This window comes from Henckelia pumila, unplaced genomic scaffold, assembly GCF_033568475.1.
Source record: "Henckelia pumila isolate YLH828 unplaced genomic scaffold, ASM3356847v2 CTG_298:::fragment_3, whole genome shotgun sequence".
NCBI lineage: Eukaryota > Viridiplantae > Streptophyta > Magnoliopsida > Lamiales > Gesneriaceae > Henckelia > Henckelia pumila.
This window is the reverse complement of record NW_027331797.1, coordinates 942,753-965,533: the sequence shown is the minus strand read 5'-3', so window position 1 is coordinate 965,533 and position 22,781 is coordinate 942,753. Positions and strand designations below refer to the sequence as shown.

Below are 22,781 nucleotides of genomic sequence, written 5' to 3'. Positions count from 1 at the left end.
CAAAATGTGCATAATGGATCCTTCCTTCTCTTTCTATGTCTGTGACACTGATGGATGGAAAGATGTCACGTTAGCTTAGCTGGTTAAATAGGATTGGAAGATTTATTATTATTTAAAAAAAAATGCAAATTTTGTCAGACATATTTGTTAATTTGAGATTTTGATCCAGTTAATATGTTTTCATATTTTAATATTAGTTTAGCATGTTTTGATTTTTGACAATTTCAAATTTTTTTATTAAAAAATGCTTATGTGGCACTGTGCACGTCAGCTTCACGTCAGAACTGAATTGGTGTCACGTCAGCGCCACGTCGAAAAAAGGATTAAAATTAGCAAAAAAATAAATATAGCGGACTAAAATTGAAATTTTAAAATATAAACAATTGAAATCGCAAAATGACAAAAATACATAACCAAAAAAACAATTTTTCCTTATTTTTAACTAGTTTTTGAAATTAAATTATGCGTCCAAATTTTAAGAAGATATAAGATAACAGACTCATTATTATGTGTTAGACTACCCCTTATGCTACCCATAAATGATCTACGTTAGTCCAATTGTTTCATTCATAACGTCTAAAGATGTGTTAAGATGTCCAATCTCAATTAAATAAAGTTTTTAAAAGTTTCATAGACAAGCCCCCTGGCTATTCCTATTAAGCTACCTTTTGTTTAAGCCAAAGTCCAAATATTTTAAGAATATATATTATTGAGACAATGATGGGCCTCTGCCACTCATATAATGGACTCTACCAAAAGCACGCGTTACGGGGAACCTACGTCATTCATTACAAAAATATTTCTGACACTGCTCCTCTACTCTACCCTATGCACGTACTACTGCTTGCATGCCGCCACAAGAAAATGAAATTAAACCCAAATATTACATTATATTTTTAAAAAAAGGACGGACTCCGAAAAAAATCTCATTTCATTTCACATGAATCAGAAATTTATTGGCTCATGAAGATCTAACGACTATTTTATAACATTGTGGTCCGTTATTTATTGTAAATGTGGAGATTGATTTTAGGTAGGCGTGGAGTCAACCCAACTCCATGAATTAATGGTAATTATAAAATCAAACTAAATGACTTAAATCGAATTTTCAAGTTTTAATTTTTATAAAATTATATTATATATTTCCAATGCGGATTTTCATGTAAAGACTACTTGATCACGTTCACGTACGCCCGTCAAAACGTCCCTCTGACATCTTTATTAATGTCCATCCACACTCACTCAATCGTCATTCTTAATTTTCCTCTTTTCTTTTAAATTATATGGTTCCATATATACGAGGTGTGAGGTTTAAATCCATTTTCATTCTCTTGTTTATTATATAGTTTGTTCTTAATTTAAAAATAACGATGATATATAATATTAGTGACGCTCATTCAAAGAACGTTCAAAAATATGAAAAAGCTGATGTGGTAAAGTTGATAAATTGATCGCATGATGATGCTTATATTGATAACTTCATTGTACGTTTTACAATGGTGTGATGATGTTGAAATATTATTATTTTTATTAATTTAATAAATTTTTATTTAATTTTAAAATATTAAAATTGCACATAATTGAGAAAAAATACAATTACACAATTAAATTTTAAGACTTACACAAAATTTTTAAAAACATAACACAATTGAATTAAAAACACACGCATAATTTAAAAAATACAAATAATAAAAAATGACACATGAGTAAAAAATTCAAATAATTAAAATGACATGTTCGTAAATTTTATATATATTTTTTAAAAATTAGATATTTTTTCATATTTTTTTAAAAAATTAAATTATTTTTTATTTTTAATAATATTTATATAGGCCAGATCATTTTGATTGTTCAGTCATTCATAATTATTTATAAAAAAATATTGTGGACTTCAACGCGAGAAAAATCTCCGTGCAGGTCCTACAAACTTACTGCACGTGAAAAATTTCGTGTGTAATTTCCTCGCCCCTTGTAGGGGTCGAGAATAAATTGGGTCAATGAAGGTGAGCTAACATGCTCTCAAAAATCAGAAAGTAGTGATATATATGGTATAATTCAAATTTTGTAAAACGTAGACCGTGACTGGTGACATGGTGTTGATTAAAGATATGATTGTAACGGTCCCAAATTATTGAAAATGGAAGGGGATTGGGTGGGGAGTTAGCTGGAGGATAATAATGAAAATGTCACGCATTTAGGTTATATTATGGAGTACGTACACAAAGTATATATTGGCATGACATGGCATGCATACGTACTAATCAAAATCAGTGCCATGCATGCCATTTTGCCATGCATGCAACATTCACCCGACTCATCCACAGACAATTTTGGTGAAGTCATTTTTAAAAGACCTCCAAATTAAGTATTTTATTTATTTCATCCTGTGGGAATTTCTATTAATTTGTATGTATGTATAATTAAAATTCCTTATTCCCTCCACCTCATTCATTTTGTCTTGTGTGTATTTTCATGCATATATTACTAAAGTGTTTGAAAATTTAAATTTTATTAAACTATTTCTCATTGTGCCCTTATCTATTAAAGATTTTAATATGATAAAAAAATTGTGCAAGTGGTTAATGATATTACTTTAATAGGTATATATTGATTAAAAAAAAAAGTAAAAAATGTTATTAAATATAAACAATGAAAAATATATATAATTAGAACATATGAAAAAAAGAAATACAACCCATATAAGTGGGTGGGGAGCAGCATTTGAAGGTGCAAATTGGAGAGGAGACAGCTCAAGTCTTAGAATGGTCACCTACGTACTACTTCTCCGGTACCATTACCTACCTTATCTTATGATACTATCGTTTTAATTAATTATTATTCATCTAGAAACTGCATGATTTATTAATATAATAATCACTTGGATTTATTTACAAAATATTGGTTCGTAGATGGCATTAAATATTTTTTATGAATTTATTAATGATTTTCGCTATTTTTCATGAGAACACTGAACCGGGGTTCAATTCCTTCCAAAACTATTTCCATACCAAAAATTAGATATTTAATATAATATTAAGGTTGGTGCCCCTATTATTTATTAATTTTTAATTGATCTGTTATACCCTCCATATATTGATTATTTTTTTATTTTCTAAAACCTTTCTTTTTAAATATTCAACCTTATCTTTTATAATTTTATAATTCAATCCAATCTTTTATCTTTATCTGTTAAAAAATATTTCAAAAAAATCATTAATATGAAAATAATAAAAATTACGGTGCTTAGAATTTCAACAACTAGTATATATTTTATTAAACAATTAAAATTCATAGTTAATCAAACAATTAAAGTTCATAGTTCATTTCATTTTTTATTTTTATTTTTATTTATTTAAAAAAAGAACCGTGATCTGGCCGAAGAGGAAAGAAACAAGATGTAGAACACGGAAACACCAACCTATCTATCTAGTTTATTGGGCCAAATTGAAAAAATGGGCCCACACACAACTAGGAACCTCAAATCAATTCTTGCTTACTTTTTGTTGGGCCTTTCCCCCAGCATCATAAACATAAAGAATTATATTTATTTGTAATTATTTTTTGGGTTTGTAATTTCAATTTGTTATGACAAACAACAACAATGTTTTCAAACCGGGTACAGATAAATAATGTATTTCCATTAAATTAGGTAAAATAGATATTGTTTTTGTTTTATATATATGTGTGGAAAACAAGTCGGTCGATGCTAACCCACCTGGGTAGTGCCCGGATGGGGATTCAACGGCTCGGATCTCTTTGTAGGTCAATTGATTTGACCTGCAAAATTGATCCGGCCATTGATCTTGATTTCAGGACAGTACCCTAAAACCAGCATCGACCCAACTGTGGAAAACATGCAAAATAATTCATCCACTAATCAAGGAATATTTTTCTTATTTTCCTCTCATTCTTGGACAATGGATAAACTTGAATTACGCCATTCAATTTTCGTGGTATCACTTGGTCCATTGCTGAATTTAGCTGCGATGTTAAGTATGCATTTTATTTTCTCTCTTTTTATGTTAATAATTTCTTTTAGCTTCGGATTAAATTTGATGATGGCTTGCAACTCATGATGCATGTATTTTAAGTTTCACAATTTAAGTGTTCACAATTAAGGATGGTCAAGAAAATGGGTGACGGTACCCATCATTAATCATATGGGTTCGTCATAAAATTTAGTAATAGTCAACGCAAGTACATCAATCTCTTAACACAATTTTAATGGTAAATTGAGCCTGTAGAGACAAAAATTTGATCAACCCCGCGATTCTTCTTTCAATCTCAAGAGAGAGGGAGCTGACCAAGAATAAATATGGAGAAAGAGCAATATAAAAGTCTGCTTCCTGCCTCACCAACCAAGAAGTAAGAGCTTCAATAGAGCCATGCGAATATAGAGACCATTCTTTGCTTGTCTAAAATACGCAGCCCTTGGATCGACGTCCACATCAACACTTATCTACAATCAATCAAGGAATAATGATTCAAAATCGGGTCTAAGGGAACGTGTTGTTTGATAAAAGAATCATAGTGTAACGTAGCAGAGAAGCTGGGACCAGAACCTAACCTCATCAAGCCTTGGTAGCGGATGCATTACAACTGCGTGTTTCTGCATCACATTAAGGATATTTTGATCCACTATGTACTTTCCCCGAGCTTCTTCATAGAGATCGATTCTTTCCCCGAATCTTTCACGTTGAATACGAGTTTGATACAACACATCACATTTTGAAGCAACCGCCATTAAATCAGCACTTTCTTCCCATTCAACTGACTTAGATGTCAGATAATCTTTAATGTCATCCTGAAATTGGAATGGTAATGATGTACCAATGAAATCACAAAGGATTAAGTAATTGGGTCCGATTTGCAAATTTATTGAGAAATTTACTTTTCATATACTTTAACCGAAAACAGGTTCTTAGAACTCCAATCAGTTTCACCTTCATCTTTACTACGTCAGGCGACACGAGGAAGATCTTAACATCCTTGTACTTGGCGAGTAAATAGGCAAGTGATCGGACTGTTCTTCCATTAGCAAGATCTCCGACAAGTCCAACTTTGATGCCATCAATTTTTCCTATCTCCCTTTGAATAGTGTACACATCCAAGAGGGCCTGTACATTGCCATAAAATTAAAAAGTGCAACTTCTAGATTAAACTTTATGGTACATAATATATATTGATTGGCTAAACTCCAGTTCAACCAATAGATAACATTATGTGCAAACTGGCGCCACAAGTTACTACTGCTTCCTTCATCTGTGGAATATTATTTAGATGATTAACTTAATTTTGTTATGAGTTTGCATTCCCAATGGCAACAATTATAATTTGTAACGCTAAGAACTGCGCCAACGAAAAAGTTCTTTACAATTGTTGTCTCATTACAGAGGTATTCAGAGACATTTTTCTTGATACAACATAATGAATACTGATGAAATGTTTTCTGGTCCAAATTCTAAAATCAGTTCATTGTCAGAGCCAAAATTCAGATTTCAGACAACCAGCTACACAAATCAACACACATAAACTACATTTTATGTTAGGACCTTGATATTTTATTAATTTAGAGAGGTATTACTTAAAATTAATAAATTATTATTTTAAAGAGTATTTTTTGATTCAACGAGCATAGATTTGATTATATAAAAACAATAGGGTACATATCGTATTTATTGAATTAATATAAAAAACTCATTTTACGTATATCTTTACAAAAACAACTAAATTTATATATTTTTTTTTTGGCCTACCTAGAAAATATTTATTATTTTAACTAATCGAATAAAACTTATTGGATAATCAAATAATTGTATAATGTGAATACAATTCACTTACATATACGATTCAATGAGAAAAAAGTAGAGATGAAATTCAAATAATTTTAAATTTTAAGAAAGACTTAACAATAATATAATCACATTTTACAAATATATCCTAGTTATGTTAGTAATTTCAGATAATTATTAATTTATGATGTTAACGAGCCCATAAATTTATATAAGACTCTTCCAAAAATATTATCTTATTAATTTATCGAAATTATTAATTTAGCAAATTGGCCCAAGTTGGGACCGAGAAATTTTCTATTTTATAGAAGTTACTAATTTATCGAGTATTGATTCATAGAGGTTTTACTGTACTTATAAAATATTTTCTGGTCCAAAGTCTAAAATAAGTTCATTGTCAGCCAAAATTTAGAAATACGAGCTACACAAATCAAAACACAATAAACTAAATTTCTGGAGATGCAATCCCCATGAGCATGATTATCATAGATGATGATCGTCATACAAGCTTCACTCCCAAACAAACTGGGAAACATGATTCTCATATATTATTCTTGAAAAAACAATATATATTTTTCTTCTTCTTTCCTTTTCTATCATCTCAGCATAGAAGGGGGTCAGTTTGGGCCTTGGAGTGTGTCAAGAGAAAGAGTTTAAGCCAATTCATATGTGATATTGGAAAAGGATTTAGAGAGTAGACTAGCAGATAGAATAAATTGGTTTTCACAAACCTGAACTCATCTATAAGATTGATCTAAAAAAATTTAATGTTGGGTACCTGTGTTGGATGCTGTCCAGGGCCATCTCCGGCATTAATAATCGGAATACTGGCTGTCGCCGCTGCCCTCTTGGCAGCGCCACTTTCAAAATGTCTCATCACAACTATATCCGAGTACCCTTCAACTGTTCTTATTGTATCTAAAATATAAGGAAAAATCAATGTCAATGGTTAGTATAATTACTCAAAGTTAACAAATCAAGTGAATACCTTCAAGTGTCTCTCCTTTTGCTGCAGACGAGAACTCACGAGCATTTTCTGTGGTCAAAACTTCCCCACCCAAACGTTTCATAGCAGATTCAAACGAAAGCCTAGTTCTGGTCGAGGGCTCGTAGAAAAGAGTGGCCATTAGATACCCTTTAAGCATTCGTCCCTTGGTTGAGTTTTTCTCAATTTTTTCCATTTCAAGTGACACTTCAAATATGGCACTCAGAGTGTCTCTATCAAATTGCTGAGCTTCAATCACATCCTCAAGGTGAAACTTATTCCCAACTTCAAATGAAGGCTTAATCTCAAGTTCCAATGAACTACATTTGACCTGACTCATGTAAGACAACTTACCACATCTCCGGTCAACCAATCGCTCATTCCTCGACACCCATGACTGTGACTTGTCAGCCAATGGACATGGCGACATTGAAAGAAATTTTTGTTTAAAGCAACCATTAAGATAATTGATATTAAAATGACCATTGTTATTTGTAGGCTTTGGAGCGAGAAAACTTCCATCCACAGTCCATTTAGACAATGAGAAAGACGATGTCATTGCAACAGATAGAACTACCTGATTAAACACACCATCATTATTATTAAAGAAAACATGTTTGAACAAATCTCAATGGATGTTGCCCAATTCCTGGTCATTTAAGTTGCAGTGAATGGACCTTTCGGCATCGAATATTCAAACATTATACAAACATAGATAAACCAAATATATGATATAATTGAACATTATATCTCCACATCAAGTTAAGCGCTATGCTACCGCACAAAGCATCAATGTCAAAAATGAAAAAAAATTAGTCAAAATGAAGTATATAAGCTTCAAAGCTATGATCTTTCTCTTCAGATTATCAAAACAATTTGATTCATGAACGTAGCGCATAGCATAGAAAGCTATGAACCATGCTGATCTTTCTCTTCAGATTATCAAACATTTTTTGAAATACTAAGAAAAAGAAAGAACTAAAGCAAGTGGTGCCGATAAAGTTCCCATATGATGTACCAATTCGTTGCATGCCATGCAAGAAAATCAAACAAATGGGAGTGTACAAGCTTTTGACTTTAAGGAAAAATGTCAACTTTCACTCTTTCCCAAAAGAAATAACAAAGTACAACCTTTAGCACCGACTGGAAATTTTTAACAAAAAATATTACTATCCAAGGATTTATAATAATAAAATTTAGGTCGATAACTTATAGTCCATCTCACGTCAAGATTTTAAGTTTAAAACGAGGACTTGAGTTGACATGCACCTTGATCTCCAGCGCAAATACCAAAAAAAAGAGAGTTTATGACTTTGAATAAATTTATCTATAAAATTTCAATGTTTTCCTACTTATACCAATAATTGGATGCTATCATAGCGTATTTGCAGTAAATTTGCTTGTTACTCGAAATAACATTGATTTTATTTTTTATGGTTGGGAGTAAGTGTGGATAATGGAGCCGTGCTTCTTGCCGAATTTCTAAGTCCACTAGCTAGAGTGTCACAAAATTTAACATAAGTAACATCCATTCTCCCTATAAATAATGCCACATTCCCTCACAGAATACAATATCATTTCACACAAAAATACAATCAAGTAGCAAGGGATGATAACTACACTTGCTGCGTCCAATTCAAGTATCCACGGCGGCCACCAGAAATCATTAGCTAACAGAATTCCTTTCTTCACGGTCAAATACAAACTAAAAAACCAAAGAAACTTACTTTCTCTTGGGCTACCGTGTCGTTGATCGACAAAACATTACAACCACGAACCACAAGTTGGGAAAATTTCTAAAAAAGACACAAATGAAATGGAGTACCATAAATCAATAAAAAAAGTTATGACAAATATCAAATTTCTCGACAAATCGAGCAAAGAAAAAAGAATAAGAAAGTCACTTACTTTGCTCTCGTGCTCCCATGGATTTAGCGTTTTGAAAGATTAGGTGGAAGTCTAGGGCTTTTTTGGCAGACGGGAAAGAAATTGGAGAGGAGCGGAGAGGAGAGGAGAGATTACAAATGTTTGTTCATTCAATTATACACCTCTAAATACCCATTTTACCCCATTTTAAAACTTTTTCAATTTTCTTTCCAAAAAAATAAAAAACTTTTTCAATTTATTTATTTTTCTTTCTTGTTTCTCTAGCATAAAGCACTAAAGCAGATCAAATCATTTCTTTTTATTAACTTAAAAAAAAACATTTCTTTTAATTAATAATCAAACAACAAAATTTAATTCATAGATCATATTATCTACGTCGATCATCTTTCGATCGCTTTTAGGTCAGGTTTAAAAGAGCTTTTAGGAAGCATTTTTCAGCTTTTTTCTTTCAAAATTTTAAAATTTTGTGAAATTTTGTGAAAGAAAAGCTGAGAAGTGCTCATAGAAGCTTTCCTAAACACTACCTTAGTCTTCTTTTAACTTATTTTATTATAGTTTTAATTTTTTTTTATACAATAATATGATAAATATTTCAAAAATATAAATTTAGTGGTAAATATTTGGAAATTTAGTAAACAATTGACACGATTTAAGTCATATTTCATATGATAAATAGTTCACACAAATTTTTTTTCCCTCGTCCATTAAAACTATACAATAATATGGTAATATTCCGAGAGCCTAAATTTAGCGGTAGATAATTATTTATAAATTTAGTGAATAATCAAACAACACAATTTAAGTCATATTTCATACTATATGTTTCGGTCACTTTCAGTCATCTTTTAACTTATTTTACACCGTTTTTAAATTTTCGTTCTCGTCCATTAAAATTATGCAATATAATAATAAAATAAATATTCCGATAACATAAATTTAGTGGTAAATAGTTGCAAATTTAGTGAATAATCAAACAACATGATTTAAATCGTATTTCATGGTATATATATCTTTCAGTCGCTTTCAATCGTATTATAGCTCATTTTAAACCAATTAAAATTTTTTTTTCTAATCCATACAAAGTATACAATAATACAGTAAATATTTCGAGAGGACAAATTTAGTGGTAAAATGTTATAAATTTATCAAACAACATTATTTAATTAAGTCATATTTCATGTTATATACTTAATTTGGTCGCTCTCAGTCACTTTTTAGCTTACTTTATACTAGTTTTAAATTTTTCTCGTTCATCAAATTATACAATAATGTGATAAATATTCAAAGAACATATTAGTGATAAATACTTATAAATTTAGTAGACAATCACACAATTAAATCACGTTTGATACTACATCCTAATTCAATCGCTTTAAGTCGTATTTTAGATCATTTTAGATTTATTTTCTCGTCCCATACAAAGTATATAATAATTTGGCAAATACTCCAAGTGCATAAATTTAGCGATAAATAGTTATTATTTAGTCAATGGTCAAACAACAAGATTTTTAAATCTTATTTCATGTTATATATTCTGGTCGCTCTCAGTCATTTTTTGGCTTATTTTACACTAATTTTAAATTTTTTTCTCATCTATTAAAATTATATAATAATATGATAAATATTTCAAAAACATAAATTTAGTGGTAAATAGTTATAAATTTAGTAAACAATCAAACGACATGATTTAAGTCATATTTCATATTATATCCTGCATTCGCTCTATGGATGACAATGGGTCGGGTCTAAATCCGGCCCCGCATTGAACCCGGTCGGCGGGACGGGTTTAGACCCGGCCAAGCAGCTCCGAGGCGGGTCCCAGGTTTAGCCGAACCCGGCCCGCCAAATATATATATTAAATATAAATATAAAATATACATGTATATATATTAATAATATATAATATTTATATTATTTATATTACATAATCAATATTTTATCTCTAATTTGAGTGTATAATATTTTTGAATTTAAATAATTTTATTATATTATGATATTTTTAATATGAAAATATATTATTATGATTTTTTTGTTATTAATTATTAGTTAAATAAAAGAATTATATATTTTAACTTGTAGGAATATTTTTTGTCTTAAATATTATTAATATAAATTTGAAAATTAAATTTAATGATAGTTTGTTAATTTTTTAACTTATTTAATTTTTTATTTAATAAAATTTAAATTATATTTAATTTGGCGGGTCCTACGAATTAGATCCGGATTGGAACCGCCGGTTCCACGGGACGGGTTAGGCGGATACACGGGTTTGCCCAAACCTGCCCCGAACCCGCCCGTTGCCAGCCCTAAATTTCGCTCTCAATCGCATTTTAGCTCATTTTACTATAATTTTAATTTTCTTTTATAATCATCCATGTAAAGTATACAATAATTAATAATATGGTAATTAGTATTCCGAGAGCATAGATTTATTCGTAAATAATTATAAATTTAGTTAATATGTTTTCATGAATAAGCGAATATAAAATTTAAATTAACTAGAGTAAAATAAGTAAAGAGCGATTGAGAATGACTAATGGCGACTGTATCAATTAATTGAAATTTATAAGTTAATTAAAGAACTCTATAATGATATAGTAATATTATATATATATATATATATATATATATATATATCTTACTATCATACTACTTAATAATCGAATTAAAATTAATTTGGTGAAACCAGAAATATCTAAAATGCCCTTCCCATAGAGGAAAAAAAAGAACCAAATCTTTATCTCTATTTTAAACTTCATTTGTTCATGATAATCTTCATTTTTTCGCTTTCATTTTATTTTAAATTTAAATTGATATGAAACAAATATATAATACATGTATACAATAAATAATATTCATATTTTAATCACACACACAACTCATTTTATTTTTAAATTTAAATTGATTTGAAACAAAATATAACAAATGTATATAATAAATAATGTTCATATTTTAATCATAAACGTAACTCATTTTATTTTCAAATTTGAATTGATTTGAAACAAACATATAATATATATATACAATAAATAATATTCATATTTTAATCACACATGCAACGCGTGTGCAGGTGCAACCAGTATATATTTAAAAAAATTGCCGATTTGTGGCTTTCAAGTTGGGTAATTAATTAGTTAATTACAAATTGAAAATTTTCCATTAAATGTGGTCACGCCTATGGAAAAATTTAGTCATAGCAATTAGCATAGTCATGAAGACGACAAAGCTAAAGTTATTTTCTTGGACTTTTTAATCCCGATGAGACGTGGCCTTAAACTCAATTTCACTACGTAACCACTCAATTTATTTTTAGGGTGCATTTGAATTGAAGATTTAAAATTCAATGATTCCAATTTTTTTATTGTTTAATAATTTAAACATAGCTCGATCTCCTTCAAAAAAAAAAAAATAATAATAATAATAAACATAGAAGTTCACATATAAAGTTATCGAGATATTAATTGATAGTCATTAGGACAATCCAACACACTGATACCATGTTGAAATTATGAACTTGAGTCTATGTCAACCCAAAAGCGAGCTCAACTTCTCAAGAAGTAGAAGATTGTTCAAGCCCGTATATTAATATATACAACTCCCAAAAACTTAATTCAATCAATGTGAGACATCTAATAATTTTCATTATTAAAGTTATTTGACAATCAAAACGAATTAGAAATTCCTAGATTTCGGATTTCAAATGGCTCAATCCAAATACAACTTTAAATATTGCAATATGTTGCTAATTAATATATAAATGAATAGTTCAACTTCAAATATTAAATATAATTTCATAAGATATATTGGTCGTGGTGAACTATTAATTTGATATAAATATAAAACATATTAACGCTATGAAATTTTGTTATATTGTGATTAATATATATATATACATATATAAATATATATATATTTGTGTGATACTTGACTTTGTTGAATGGTGCATGCGTGTGTTTATTGAACATGCACGTTCCCCGTACACTAATAAGACAAAAATTAGGCTCAAATTAAGCCTTATCACAAGTTTAATTTAATTATTTAAATAAATAAATCTGGCTCTTAAAACTAATGCATTAACTAGCAAGCTTGGCTTGTCACTATGCATGTCTTTATGCCTCATGTCTCGACGTGATCTCAAGATGCTTTTAAAATAAACTTATATATTTATTCGATTTTGTCATGTATTCCAAAAATTAATTAATTAAATAACAGGAAGCTAATGCATGATATGATGGCTATAGATTTGTTTTACTTAAAAACTATAATCTCATCAAATCAATCAAACATGATTATTAGAATATTAATATTATTTTCATTTTGATTAGTACTATTTGTTGATAACTTAATAGAAGTGATCTGCCAATTTTTTTTTTAAATTTTTTTTAATAGAAGTGATCAATTATTAATTTTCATCATTTATCTATTTTAATTTAGAAGTTGATTACTTATATGTTGCGTTTGCAGTACTCTTTCCAAAGGAAAACCCTAAACATTTCATACAATCATGATACATAACAAATTTTACAATAGTCCTTATTTACTCACATTATATATCATATATCCATACCAATCAATACAATCTCCTCACCAAAATATTAATTAATATTTTCCATCAAGGCAATTCAAGAATACTAACTAGACCTAGTCGAACAATGACGAAAATGAACGCATGATTCAATCTACGCAGTTTTAAGCAGCGGAATCGCCTTCTCAAGATGCTTATTCTTGATACTGAGATACTCTTTCACCGTAACCGAGCGATACCGGGGAGAACCGAGATTCGACATAGGAGCAACCAGGGAATCACCTTGAGGGCCGCAGAAGAAGGCCATAGAAAACCTATGCCTCGTCTCGTTAGGAACCACGCGATGATACACCGTCGGAAACTGGCCGTTGGATACGATGTGCAAGAGATCACCTATGTTGACTACTAGGGCTCCTGAAACCGGAGGAGCTGTTATCCATCCCGCGTTTTCTCGAAAAACTTGGAGACCCTCTGTGTCATTTTGATGAAGGATTGTTAAAAGTAGGGAATCTGTGTGTGGAACTAAGCCAATGGCTTGATTGTGGCCGTTGGGGCAACAAGGGTAAGAATTTAGCTGCAATGCCCCTTCAGATGAAACTGTGCTTGAAATTAGGGTTTCTTCGTCTTTTGCCTTCAAGGACTCCAGGATCAGGACCAAGATTTTGTAAGCTAATGATTTCATCTCTTTTTGATAATTGTCCATTGCATTGCTGCAAATAAAATTAAATTAGAATTTATTTGTCAATAAATTAATTTGCAATTAGTTTATTTAATATTATGCTACATACTAGCTAGCTAGTGCTACAGTGGGCTCAGTTTTAGGTAAAATTGTTTTTTTGGTTCTGTATGTTTGTCATTTTGCGATTTCGGTCATCTATATTTTCAGATTTCAGTTTTAGTCCGGTATCTTTATTTTTTTGGCAATTTAGTCATTTTTCCGATGTGCCGCTGATGTGACACCAATGCAATGCTGATGTGAGGCTGACATATAGATTGTCACGTCAGCATTTTCGAAGAAAAAAGACCGAAATTGTCAAAAATCGGAACATGCAGGACTAAAACTGAAATATGAAAACATAGAGGACCAAAATCGCAAAATGACAAAGATACATGACCAAAATTACAGTTTTTCCTCAGTTTTATTAAGTACAAAATTTGAAATCATGAATTTTCATTTCATAGGTCCATCGCGTTAATTGGATTCATTGAATGACTCAAATATTGTCTGAAGCCCGAGTCAAGTCTTTAAATGAAATTAAAAATAATTATATTATCCATATATTTCAAATTATTATCCTTGAATTATCATAATCGTTCATTATCCAATTACATTAGAGATATGCATGTCATAGGTGGCGCTTACCATGTGATGAACATAATATTATATGTATCTAACGGTCTAATACATATCCACATAACAAATACGTACACACACATATATATATATATATATATATATATATATATATATGTATATATATATATGTATATATGAGTTTTTTTATGGTGCCCAACACTTTATGCCACTTCATGCCCACCATGTACAAGTCAACTCATCTATTGTACCGGTATATATATATATATATATATATATATATATATATTGTTTTGAATATACGGTGAACACTTCTTATAAAATTAGATTGACCTTCAAAAAATTCATTCATCATAAGATCTTATCAAGTTATAATTCGTATAATAACATTTATATTTTAATTAGCATTGAATTGTTAATATTGATTTGTATCTTTATTTAATGCAATAGAGTTTACTTAATTTTCATATTCTACACAATCTTAATAAATTTCATATCATATTTAACTTAATTTCTAGAATATTATAATTAAATCTAGAACTTGAAAGAACAAAATATGTATACACAATACACATGATTATGTACACACATAAAGTGTGTCCGTAGTGGCTGGTATAATATGTGTTGAATAATCAATTTGAAATGACACTCGTCTTAGGTGTATTTGATAAAGATCCATCATAATTATCCATTACATCTGTATAATTAACAGATGGATGATGAATTTCAAATTCATTCAACAATCAAATATGTTAATTAAAAATCAAAGGATTTTTAAATTCACGACTTCAAATCTTTCGATCTAAGCGCATACGACACGGATTTTATTCATGTTATAAGTAGTTATAATATACATAACCTAGCTAGATATGCATGGGCTTACCAAAAAGCTTCATAGTCGTGAGGCCAAAGTAGTTTAGCGTGGTCGACCGCAGAAGCACCCATAATGGTGAAGCCCTCATGCCACATTAACTTGGAGAAGAAGGGAGAAATCCGAGCCAACCCATATCCGGTGGCGCCGCCTGGAGAACGCAACGCCTTCAGTTTCTGCTCGGCAGGGAGAGCAAACAACCGTCGAGCATGCGACTCCGCGTCGCCGAGCAAACCCGAGGGCACCCCATGGTTGGTCACTTGGAACATTCCCCATTTCCGGCACGCATTGCCCACAAGTTCCACAACATTTGGAGCCGTCATGTCGACAATGGGTACAATATCGGATTCGTGCACGTTTTTTTTCGACGAAAGGTCGACGGGTTCGGTCCACACATGTGAGTCAGGCAGGTGGCGAATGGAGTCGAAATCGAGAGGGACGATGTGTTTGAGTTGGAGAGGAGTGTCCCCATAGACTTCTGAGAGAGTTGTTGCCATTAAGGATTTTTGTGTGTGGGTACGTACTATGTTTGAGGATTGAGGAATGAGGTTATTTATATGATTACACATTTTGGATTGACCAAAAAGTTAGGTGAGACATAGAAAATTATATTGTGGGAACATTTATTATTGATTTTGATGCGTTTTACACGTCGCTGGACGGCTTTATGGACCGAGTGGTGTCTTTATGTTAGTACTGTTTTTGGAATTTTGGGGATATAATTAATAAATAATATACACTCACTTAATTGTGGGGAAACTTCTGCAAAACTCTTGGTGTTCATGCATTATTAGTTGATATATGCAATTAAGTACGATAGATTAAAAAAAAAAATCAAAACAATTTGTTGTTAATAGATTGAATGTTTTGTTTATGATTTATTGTATGTTGTTTATCACAAAAAAATAAATAAATACTTGTGAGATTTTCTCGTGAGTTGATTTTGTGAGGTATGGATTTTCTGCTTGGCCCGAACCATAAAAAAATATTACATTTTATGTCAAAAAAAAAATTACATGAATCGGGTTGACTTGTTTAACCAATATAGACTCATGAGACCGTTTCACAAGAAGATAACCCTTTATTTATCTATAGTGTTTAGTCCGTTTATTGTTTAATAATTCTTGCAAACGAAGCTTGCTTGAACAAACCATAACACGATTTGGAGTATCAAGTGGAGTAAATTGGATTTCATCCCATTAAATATTTAACAAATTATTAAATAATTGAAATCTCAAATGTTACATTTGTCTTTCATGGATCGTGACATATGAACCATTAAATTCATGGATCGTGATTTGAATATACATAAAAAAAAAAAAAAATAGAATCTCATTAACCAAATAACATATAACATTTGCCATGAATTGCGGACATATTAAACGTGATTGTTATTTGTTGACTTTTAACCTCAATTAATGGGTAATGCCACATGTACACGGTGAGTTACACATTGGATTACACAATGCATTGTGTAACTCACCGTGTACATGTAGCATTATCCATCAAATATATATATATATAGAGTTTCTTTCAAGTGCCTACCTACCATGCCCACCACCATGCACACCAATGATGTGGCACTATTCTATTGGATGTGATAAAGATGTGATAAATTGTAGATCCAATAAAATAATGACACATCATTGGTGGGCATGGTAGGTGGTCACTTGAAAGAAACTATATATATATATATATATATATATATATATATATAATCCTAAACGCATTCAAATTTTGAGCCGAAATTAATACAATAGATTAATTTGAGATACAAAGTGATTGAAAATCGATCGATTCGCATCAAACCTTTCTTGTTCGAGTGCACGCGCGCACACATATATAATCGCATTAAACTTAATAATTTCTTGAATCGAAGAGGAAAATAAAATGATTACATACCATGTGATCCTAATTAATCTGAAGTCATGATATTGTAAGGATGGGTCTCTGGGTGCATAAACGTTGGGTTGTAGGTTGTAATTTTGTTGCGTTCAACGAAGACAAAAGTTGAAACAGCATGAAAGAAAGTTTGACACTCACCCATGACTTGGCTTGGCTATGTATTTTTCTATTCTTTTACGTCCCATTCTTGGTATTATAGAAAAAATACAAAAATCTTGGACTTGGGGAGCTAGCTAAGCTTTATTATTAAATTAAATTCATTAATTAAGTTGTTTTCTTCTTGTCTTGAACATTTTTTTTTTAAAAGTTATTTAAAAGCACAGATTGTACGTTTGTATGCGTTCGTAGGAGACGAGAATTGGCATTTTCAAACACCAAGCAAACTAAGAAGAGCGAAAAACATCTCATAGATATAATAATTCCGTAAAACGAACTAACATTATGTTTACTTTCGTGTACGACTACTTGTTTTGCCTTTATCTTGATGCCAACAATACGTCCGAAGTGAAACAAATCTACACAACAAAGTAAAAATTTTTGACGATATTATACCTTTATCATATTTTTATTTTTATTTTTATTAAAATCCGGTTAAATCTAGCGCCTACTTTGAAAGTCTAATCACTAATGTAGAGTCTTTAAAGTTATTTTATATAAGTACCGTTAAATACATGAGAAATAGGAAAAGTAAAAGAGTAAAATTATGTCGCTTTCGGAATTATGCCACACATTTCTTCAAAATTGAAGTTCGACTTAATTTCAAAATGCATGCCCAAATAAAAAAAAAAAAAGCGTGCACAGAGTAGTACAAATATATATTGTTATTGTTGAAAATATATTATTATTATTATGTTGAATATTGAATATTGAGTTGTAAAATGTGAAAAATTAGTGTGTGATGATGTAGATGATGATGTATTAATTTTTGGACTAATCTCAAATGTGGATCTATAAATAGGTCTTCATTTGTGATGAAAAATACAAGTGAGTTGAGAAAAAAATATTATAAAGTGTAGAGTTTGATATATTTTGAGTTTTGGAGTATTTACTTTTTACCGTAAATTTTTACTTTTTCACAACACGTTATCAGCACCATCGCTTGAAGGTTCTCTATAATTTCCGACGCTCCAAAATACAAGAAATCTAAAATATTCAACAAGTAAGAATTTTTATTTTATTGTTTATATATTTTTATTATGTATATATTAATATATGATATCATGTTATGAAAAAAAAATAAGTTTTTTTTCAAAACTTGTTATAAATCCTGGGAGGATGTTAAGACGACATCCCACACTCCCGGTAAGGGATACGACAAGTATAAAAGCTTCTAAGGTTCTTAAACAATATAATCATATTTGTATAATTTCATGTTATTATATAAAAGATTGTCTACGACACCGATCTTATAATAATGTGATATGATATACTATACCTGACTTTATACTAAATATATAGGTATAATTTCACAATATTATATAAAAGGCTGTCTACTACACCGATCTTATAATAATGTGATATGATATACTATACCTGACTTTATACTAACTATATTGGTATAATTTCACAATATTATATAAAAGAATGTCTACGGCACCGACCTTATAATAAAATGATATGATATACATAATTATTTAATTATGATTATCATTATATGCATCACATGATTATCACGATTTTTTATTCAACACATACTCGATTTTATTCCTTACCCCCAACGGTCACAAACGGTAACAAACGGCTAATTTTTGGTCTATAAATATGTTCACTCAAACTCATTTTCAATCACACCAAATTCACTCTTTCTCTTAAAAAAAAAATTTTTCCTCGGTTTTTTTCGAAGATGAAGATGATGGCATTTATAAGGCTATTTTTCATAACGACTATGATCATCATGCTCACGAGTCTTGTACTCACCAACGATTTTCCACAACATACTTTTTCTCTATTTGTACACGTACTTGTACTCATCGTTTATCCATTATTTTCTATTGTCATATTAATGGAAATTAACTTATAAAATGAATTGTTATTTTTCTAGTACCACCGTGTCAAATTTGGCAAAGTTTCGTTGCTCTCGATATCACTAGAAAAGAGCAAAGAAATGTTAATGAGAAATCATCAATCCCAACTCAATGTATCTACGGCATTTCCAGAAGCAAATGTCGTAGGTAAAAATGAAAACCAAAATCAAAGGCATAAACTAGATTTTGGTTGAGGTCGAGGATGTGGTCATGAACGTGGACGTAGAAATGATCGTGGTCGTGGTTATGACCGTGAATATGAAAATAATCGAGATAGTTACTTCAATAACTAATCTCAAAAGAACGTCACGAACCACCCAAAAAGACAGCATGAAAATATGAGTGAAAATAAAAATCACTCAAAAAGATATGACAGTGTTTGTTATAAATGTGGCACTCCAAGACATTGGTCATGTACCCCTGAGCACTTATGTAAGCTCTTTAAAGTATCGATAAAGGGAAAAGAAAAAGAGACCAATTTTGTTGAAAACAGTAACCATTTAAGTGGTTCAACTTATTTCAATGCTGCCGATTTTTTCAAATGATTTCGAGAACATTGATTAATATATTGGTGGGACTGAAATGTAACATGCTATATTTTTCATGCATTCTTATGAACATGCTATATTTTGCATATATATATATTATCCTTGATTTTATTTATTGCATTTTTGAAGTATGGAAAATGCTATGAGAAAAAATAAACCCATGGAAGTTTGCATACCCGATAGTGGTACAATGCACACCATTCTCCGAGATAAAAGATATTTTTTGGAATTAAAACCAACAAATACAATGGTGAATACAATATCAGGTCCTGTAGACTTGATTGAAGGTTGTGGAAAAGCACATTTTTTGTTACCTAATGGTACAAAATTTTTTATAAATGATGCTTTATATTCACCAGGATCAAAAAAAAAAAAAAATTTGTTGAGTTTTAATGACATATATTCTCATGGGTATGATACTGAGACGATAACTGATGGAAATCAAAAATATATGTGTCTTACCACATATAAATCAGGAAAGAAATAAGTGGTTGAAAAATTATCAATGCTCCCTACTGGATTGCATTATACACATATAAGGTCAATCGAATCAAATATGGTGGTTAATAGTTCTTCAATATTAACCAATTGGCATGATCGATTGGGACATCCTGGTTCAATAATGATGCGAAGAATTATTGAAAATACGCATAGTCATCCGTTGAAAGACCAATAGATCTTTCAGAATAATAAGTTTCAATGTAAAGCATGTTCTCTTGGAAAACTTATTATAAGACCATCGCCAGCTAAAATCCAAACAGAATCACCCATATTTCTTGAACGCATTCAGGGTGATATTTGTGGGCCAATTCATCCACCATGTGTACCATTTTGATATTTTATAGTATTGATCGATGCTTCTAGCAGATGGTCACATGTATGCTTATTGTCAACTCGGAATGTGGCATTTGCAAGATTAATGGCTCAAATAATAAAATTGCGGAATCAATTTCCTGATTATACAATCAAGAAAATAATACTTGATAATGCTGGAGAATTTACTTCCCAAACTTTCAATGACTATTGTATGTCAATGGGAATTACTGTTGAACATCATGTTGCTCATGTTCATACACAGAATGGATTAGCTGAATCATTGATTAAACGTCTACAACTGATTGCTAGATCAATGATTATGAGAACAAAACTCCCTATTTCTATATGGGGACATGCAATTTTACATGTTGCGGCATTAATTCGCATCAGACCAAATGCATATCATAAATTCTCCCCATTGCAGCTTGCATTTGGTAAAGAACCAAATATTTATCATCTGAGAATTTTTGGATGTATGGTGTATGTGCCTATTGCACCACCTCAACGATAAAAAATGAGTTCTCAAAGAAAAATCGGTATTTATATCGGTTATGATAGTCCATTAATCATTCGATACCTTGAGCCTCAGACAGGCGATGTGTTTACAGCACGCTTTGTTGATTGTCATTTTAATGAAGAAATTTTCTCAATATTAGGGGGAGAAAAAAAACACATCGAAAAAGAAATCACATGGTATGTACCATCATTGTTACATTTGGATCCAAGGACCAAACAATGTGAGAAAGATGTACAACAAATTGTACATTTGCAAAGAATTGCAAATCAAATGCCAGATGCATTTGCAAACACAAAAGGGGTAACAAAATCATATATACTGTAAATGCTCCTGCTTGAGTTGAAATTCCAAAGAAACAAATTAAAGACACTCATGATGTCATAACACGCTTGAAGCGTGGAAGACCAGTCGGTTCCAAGGATAAAAATCCTCGGAAAAGAAAAGGCATAGAAAAGCACGATGATCATAAAATAGAAAATGGTGTTCCAGAAGAAACACCTGATGATGAAAATGTTCTGTCAGAACCACAAACTGACGAGAATCGTGAAATCTCTATCAATTATATTAATACTGGAAAAATATGGAACCGAAAAGACATAGAAGATATTGATGAGATATTTTCTTATAATGTGGCTTGTGACATCATAAATGAAAATGAGGATCATAAACCAAAATCTTTTGGTGAGTGTAAAACTCGTCATGATTGGGCCAAATGAAAAGATGTCATCCAGGTTGAATTGGATTCGCTGAATAAACGTAATGTTTTTGGACCTATAGTCCTCACACCTGAAGGTGTAAAACCTGTTGGATACAAATGGGTTTTTATTCGAAAGCAAAATGAGAAAAATGAAATAGTCAGATATAAAGCTAGACTTGTTGCACAAGGTTTTCTCAAAGGCCTGGAATTGATTATGAAGAAACGTATTCTCCTGTTATGGATGAAATTACGTTTCGATATTTAATTAGTTTGGCAGTGTCTGAAAATCTGGAAATGTGTCTTATGGATGTTGTTACAGCTTACTTATACGGATCACTTGATAGTGATATATACATGAAAATCCCTGAAGGATTTAAGATGCCTGAAGCACAAAGTTCAAAATCCAGAGAATTTTATTCTGTAAAATTGCAAAGATCATTATATGGGTTAAAGCAATCCGGCCGAATGTGGTATAATCGGCTAAGTGAGCACTTGATGAAAAAGGGATATGTAAATGATCCAATATGCCCTTGTGTTTTCATCAAAAAAACAACATCCGGATGTGTAATTATTGTTTTATATGTTGATGATTTAAACATCATTGGAACGAATAAAGAAATTCAAGAAGTTATGATGTACTTGAAGGAAGAATTCGAAATGAAGGATCTTGAAAAAAGCAAGTATTGTCTGGGTTTGCAAATCGAACAAAAGGAATGTGGAATTTTTGTTCACCAGGCAAATTATACAGAAAAGATCCTTAAACGTTTTAATATGGATAAATCAAATCCATTAAGTACTCCAATGGTTGTAAGATCATTAAACATAGAAAAAGATTAATTCCGTTCATGTGAAGATGATGAAGTTATTCTTGGTCCAGAAGTACCATATCTAAGTGTCAT

The 22,781-nt window shown here is 30.8% G+C and overlaps 2 protein-coding genes across 2 annotated transcripts; both read right to left on the bottom strand.

The window, feature by feature from the left end:
- Positions 1-4,113: 4,113 nt before the first annotated feature.
- LOC140870958 (aspartate carbamoyltransferase, chloroplastic) lies at positions 4,114-8,799 on the bottom strand. The gene is made up of 7 exons (XM_073273385.1): positions 8,686-8,799; positions 8,505-8,573; positions 6,781-7,354; positions 6,571-6,710; positions 4,944-5,117; positions 4,568-4,804; positions 4,114-4,459 (listed from the first exon to the last, which is right to left on the bottom strand). The coding sequence occupies exons 3-7, from the start codon at positions 7,334-7,336 to the stop codon at positions 4,352-4,354; spliced, it is 1,215 nt and encodes a 404-aa protein (XP_073129486.1). The 5' UTR covers positions 7,337-7,354; positions 8,505-8,573; positions 8,686-8,799; the 3' UTR covers positions 4,114-4,351.
- Positions 8,800-13,157: 4,358 nt separating this feature from the next.
- Positions 13,158-15,917, bottom strand: LOC140871022 (gibberellin 3-beta-dioxygenase 1-like). Its single transcript, XM_073273474.1, has 2 exons — positions 15,388-15,917; positions 13,158-13,899 (listed from the first exon to the last, which is right to left on the bottom strand). The coding sequence occupies exons 1-2, from the start codon at positions 15,870-15,872 to the stop codon at positions 13,344-13,346; spliced, it is 1,041 nt and encodes a 346-aa protein (XP_073129575.1). The 5' UTR covers positions 15,873-15,917; the 3' UTR covers positions 13,158-13,343.
- Positions 15,918-22,781: the final 6,864 nt, after the last annotated feature.

Excerpts from the sequence above, each read along its gene's own strand:
- LOC140870958 (XM_073273385.1), bottom strand. The coding sequence starts at position 7,336 with ATGACATCGTCTTTCTCATTGTCTAAATGGACTGTGGATGGAAGTTTT. Across the intron at positions 4,805-4,943 it reads CTGACGTAGTAAAGATGAAG|GATGACATTAAAGATTATCT; the intron begins GTGAAACTGATT and ends TTCCAATTTCAG. Across the intron at positions 4,460-4,567 it reads CGCTACCAAGGCTTGATGAG|ATAAGTGTTGATGTGGACGT; the intron begins GTTAGGTTCTGG and ends GATTGATTGTAG.
- LOC140871022 (XM_073273474.1), bottom strand. The coding sequence starts at position 15,872 with ATGGCAACAACTCTCTCAGAAGTCTATGGGGACACTCCTCTCCAACTC. Across the intron at positions 13,900-15,387 it reads CACGACTATGAAGCTTTTTG|CAATGCAATGGACAATTATC; the intron begins GTAAGCCCATGC and ends TTTTATTTGCAG.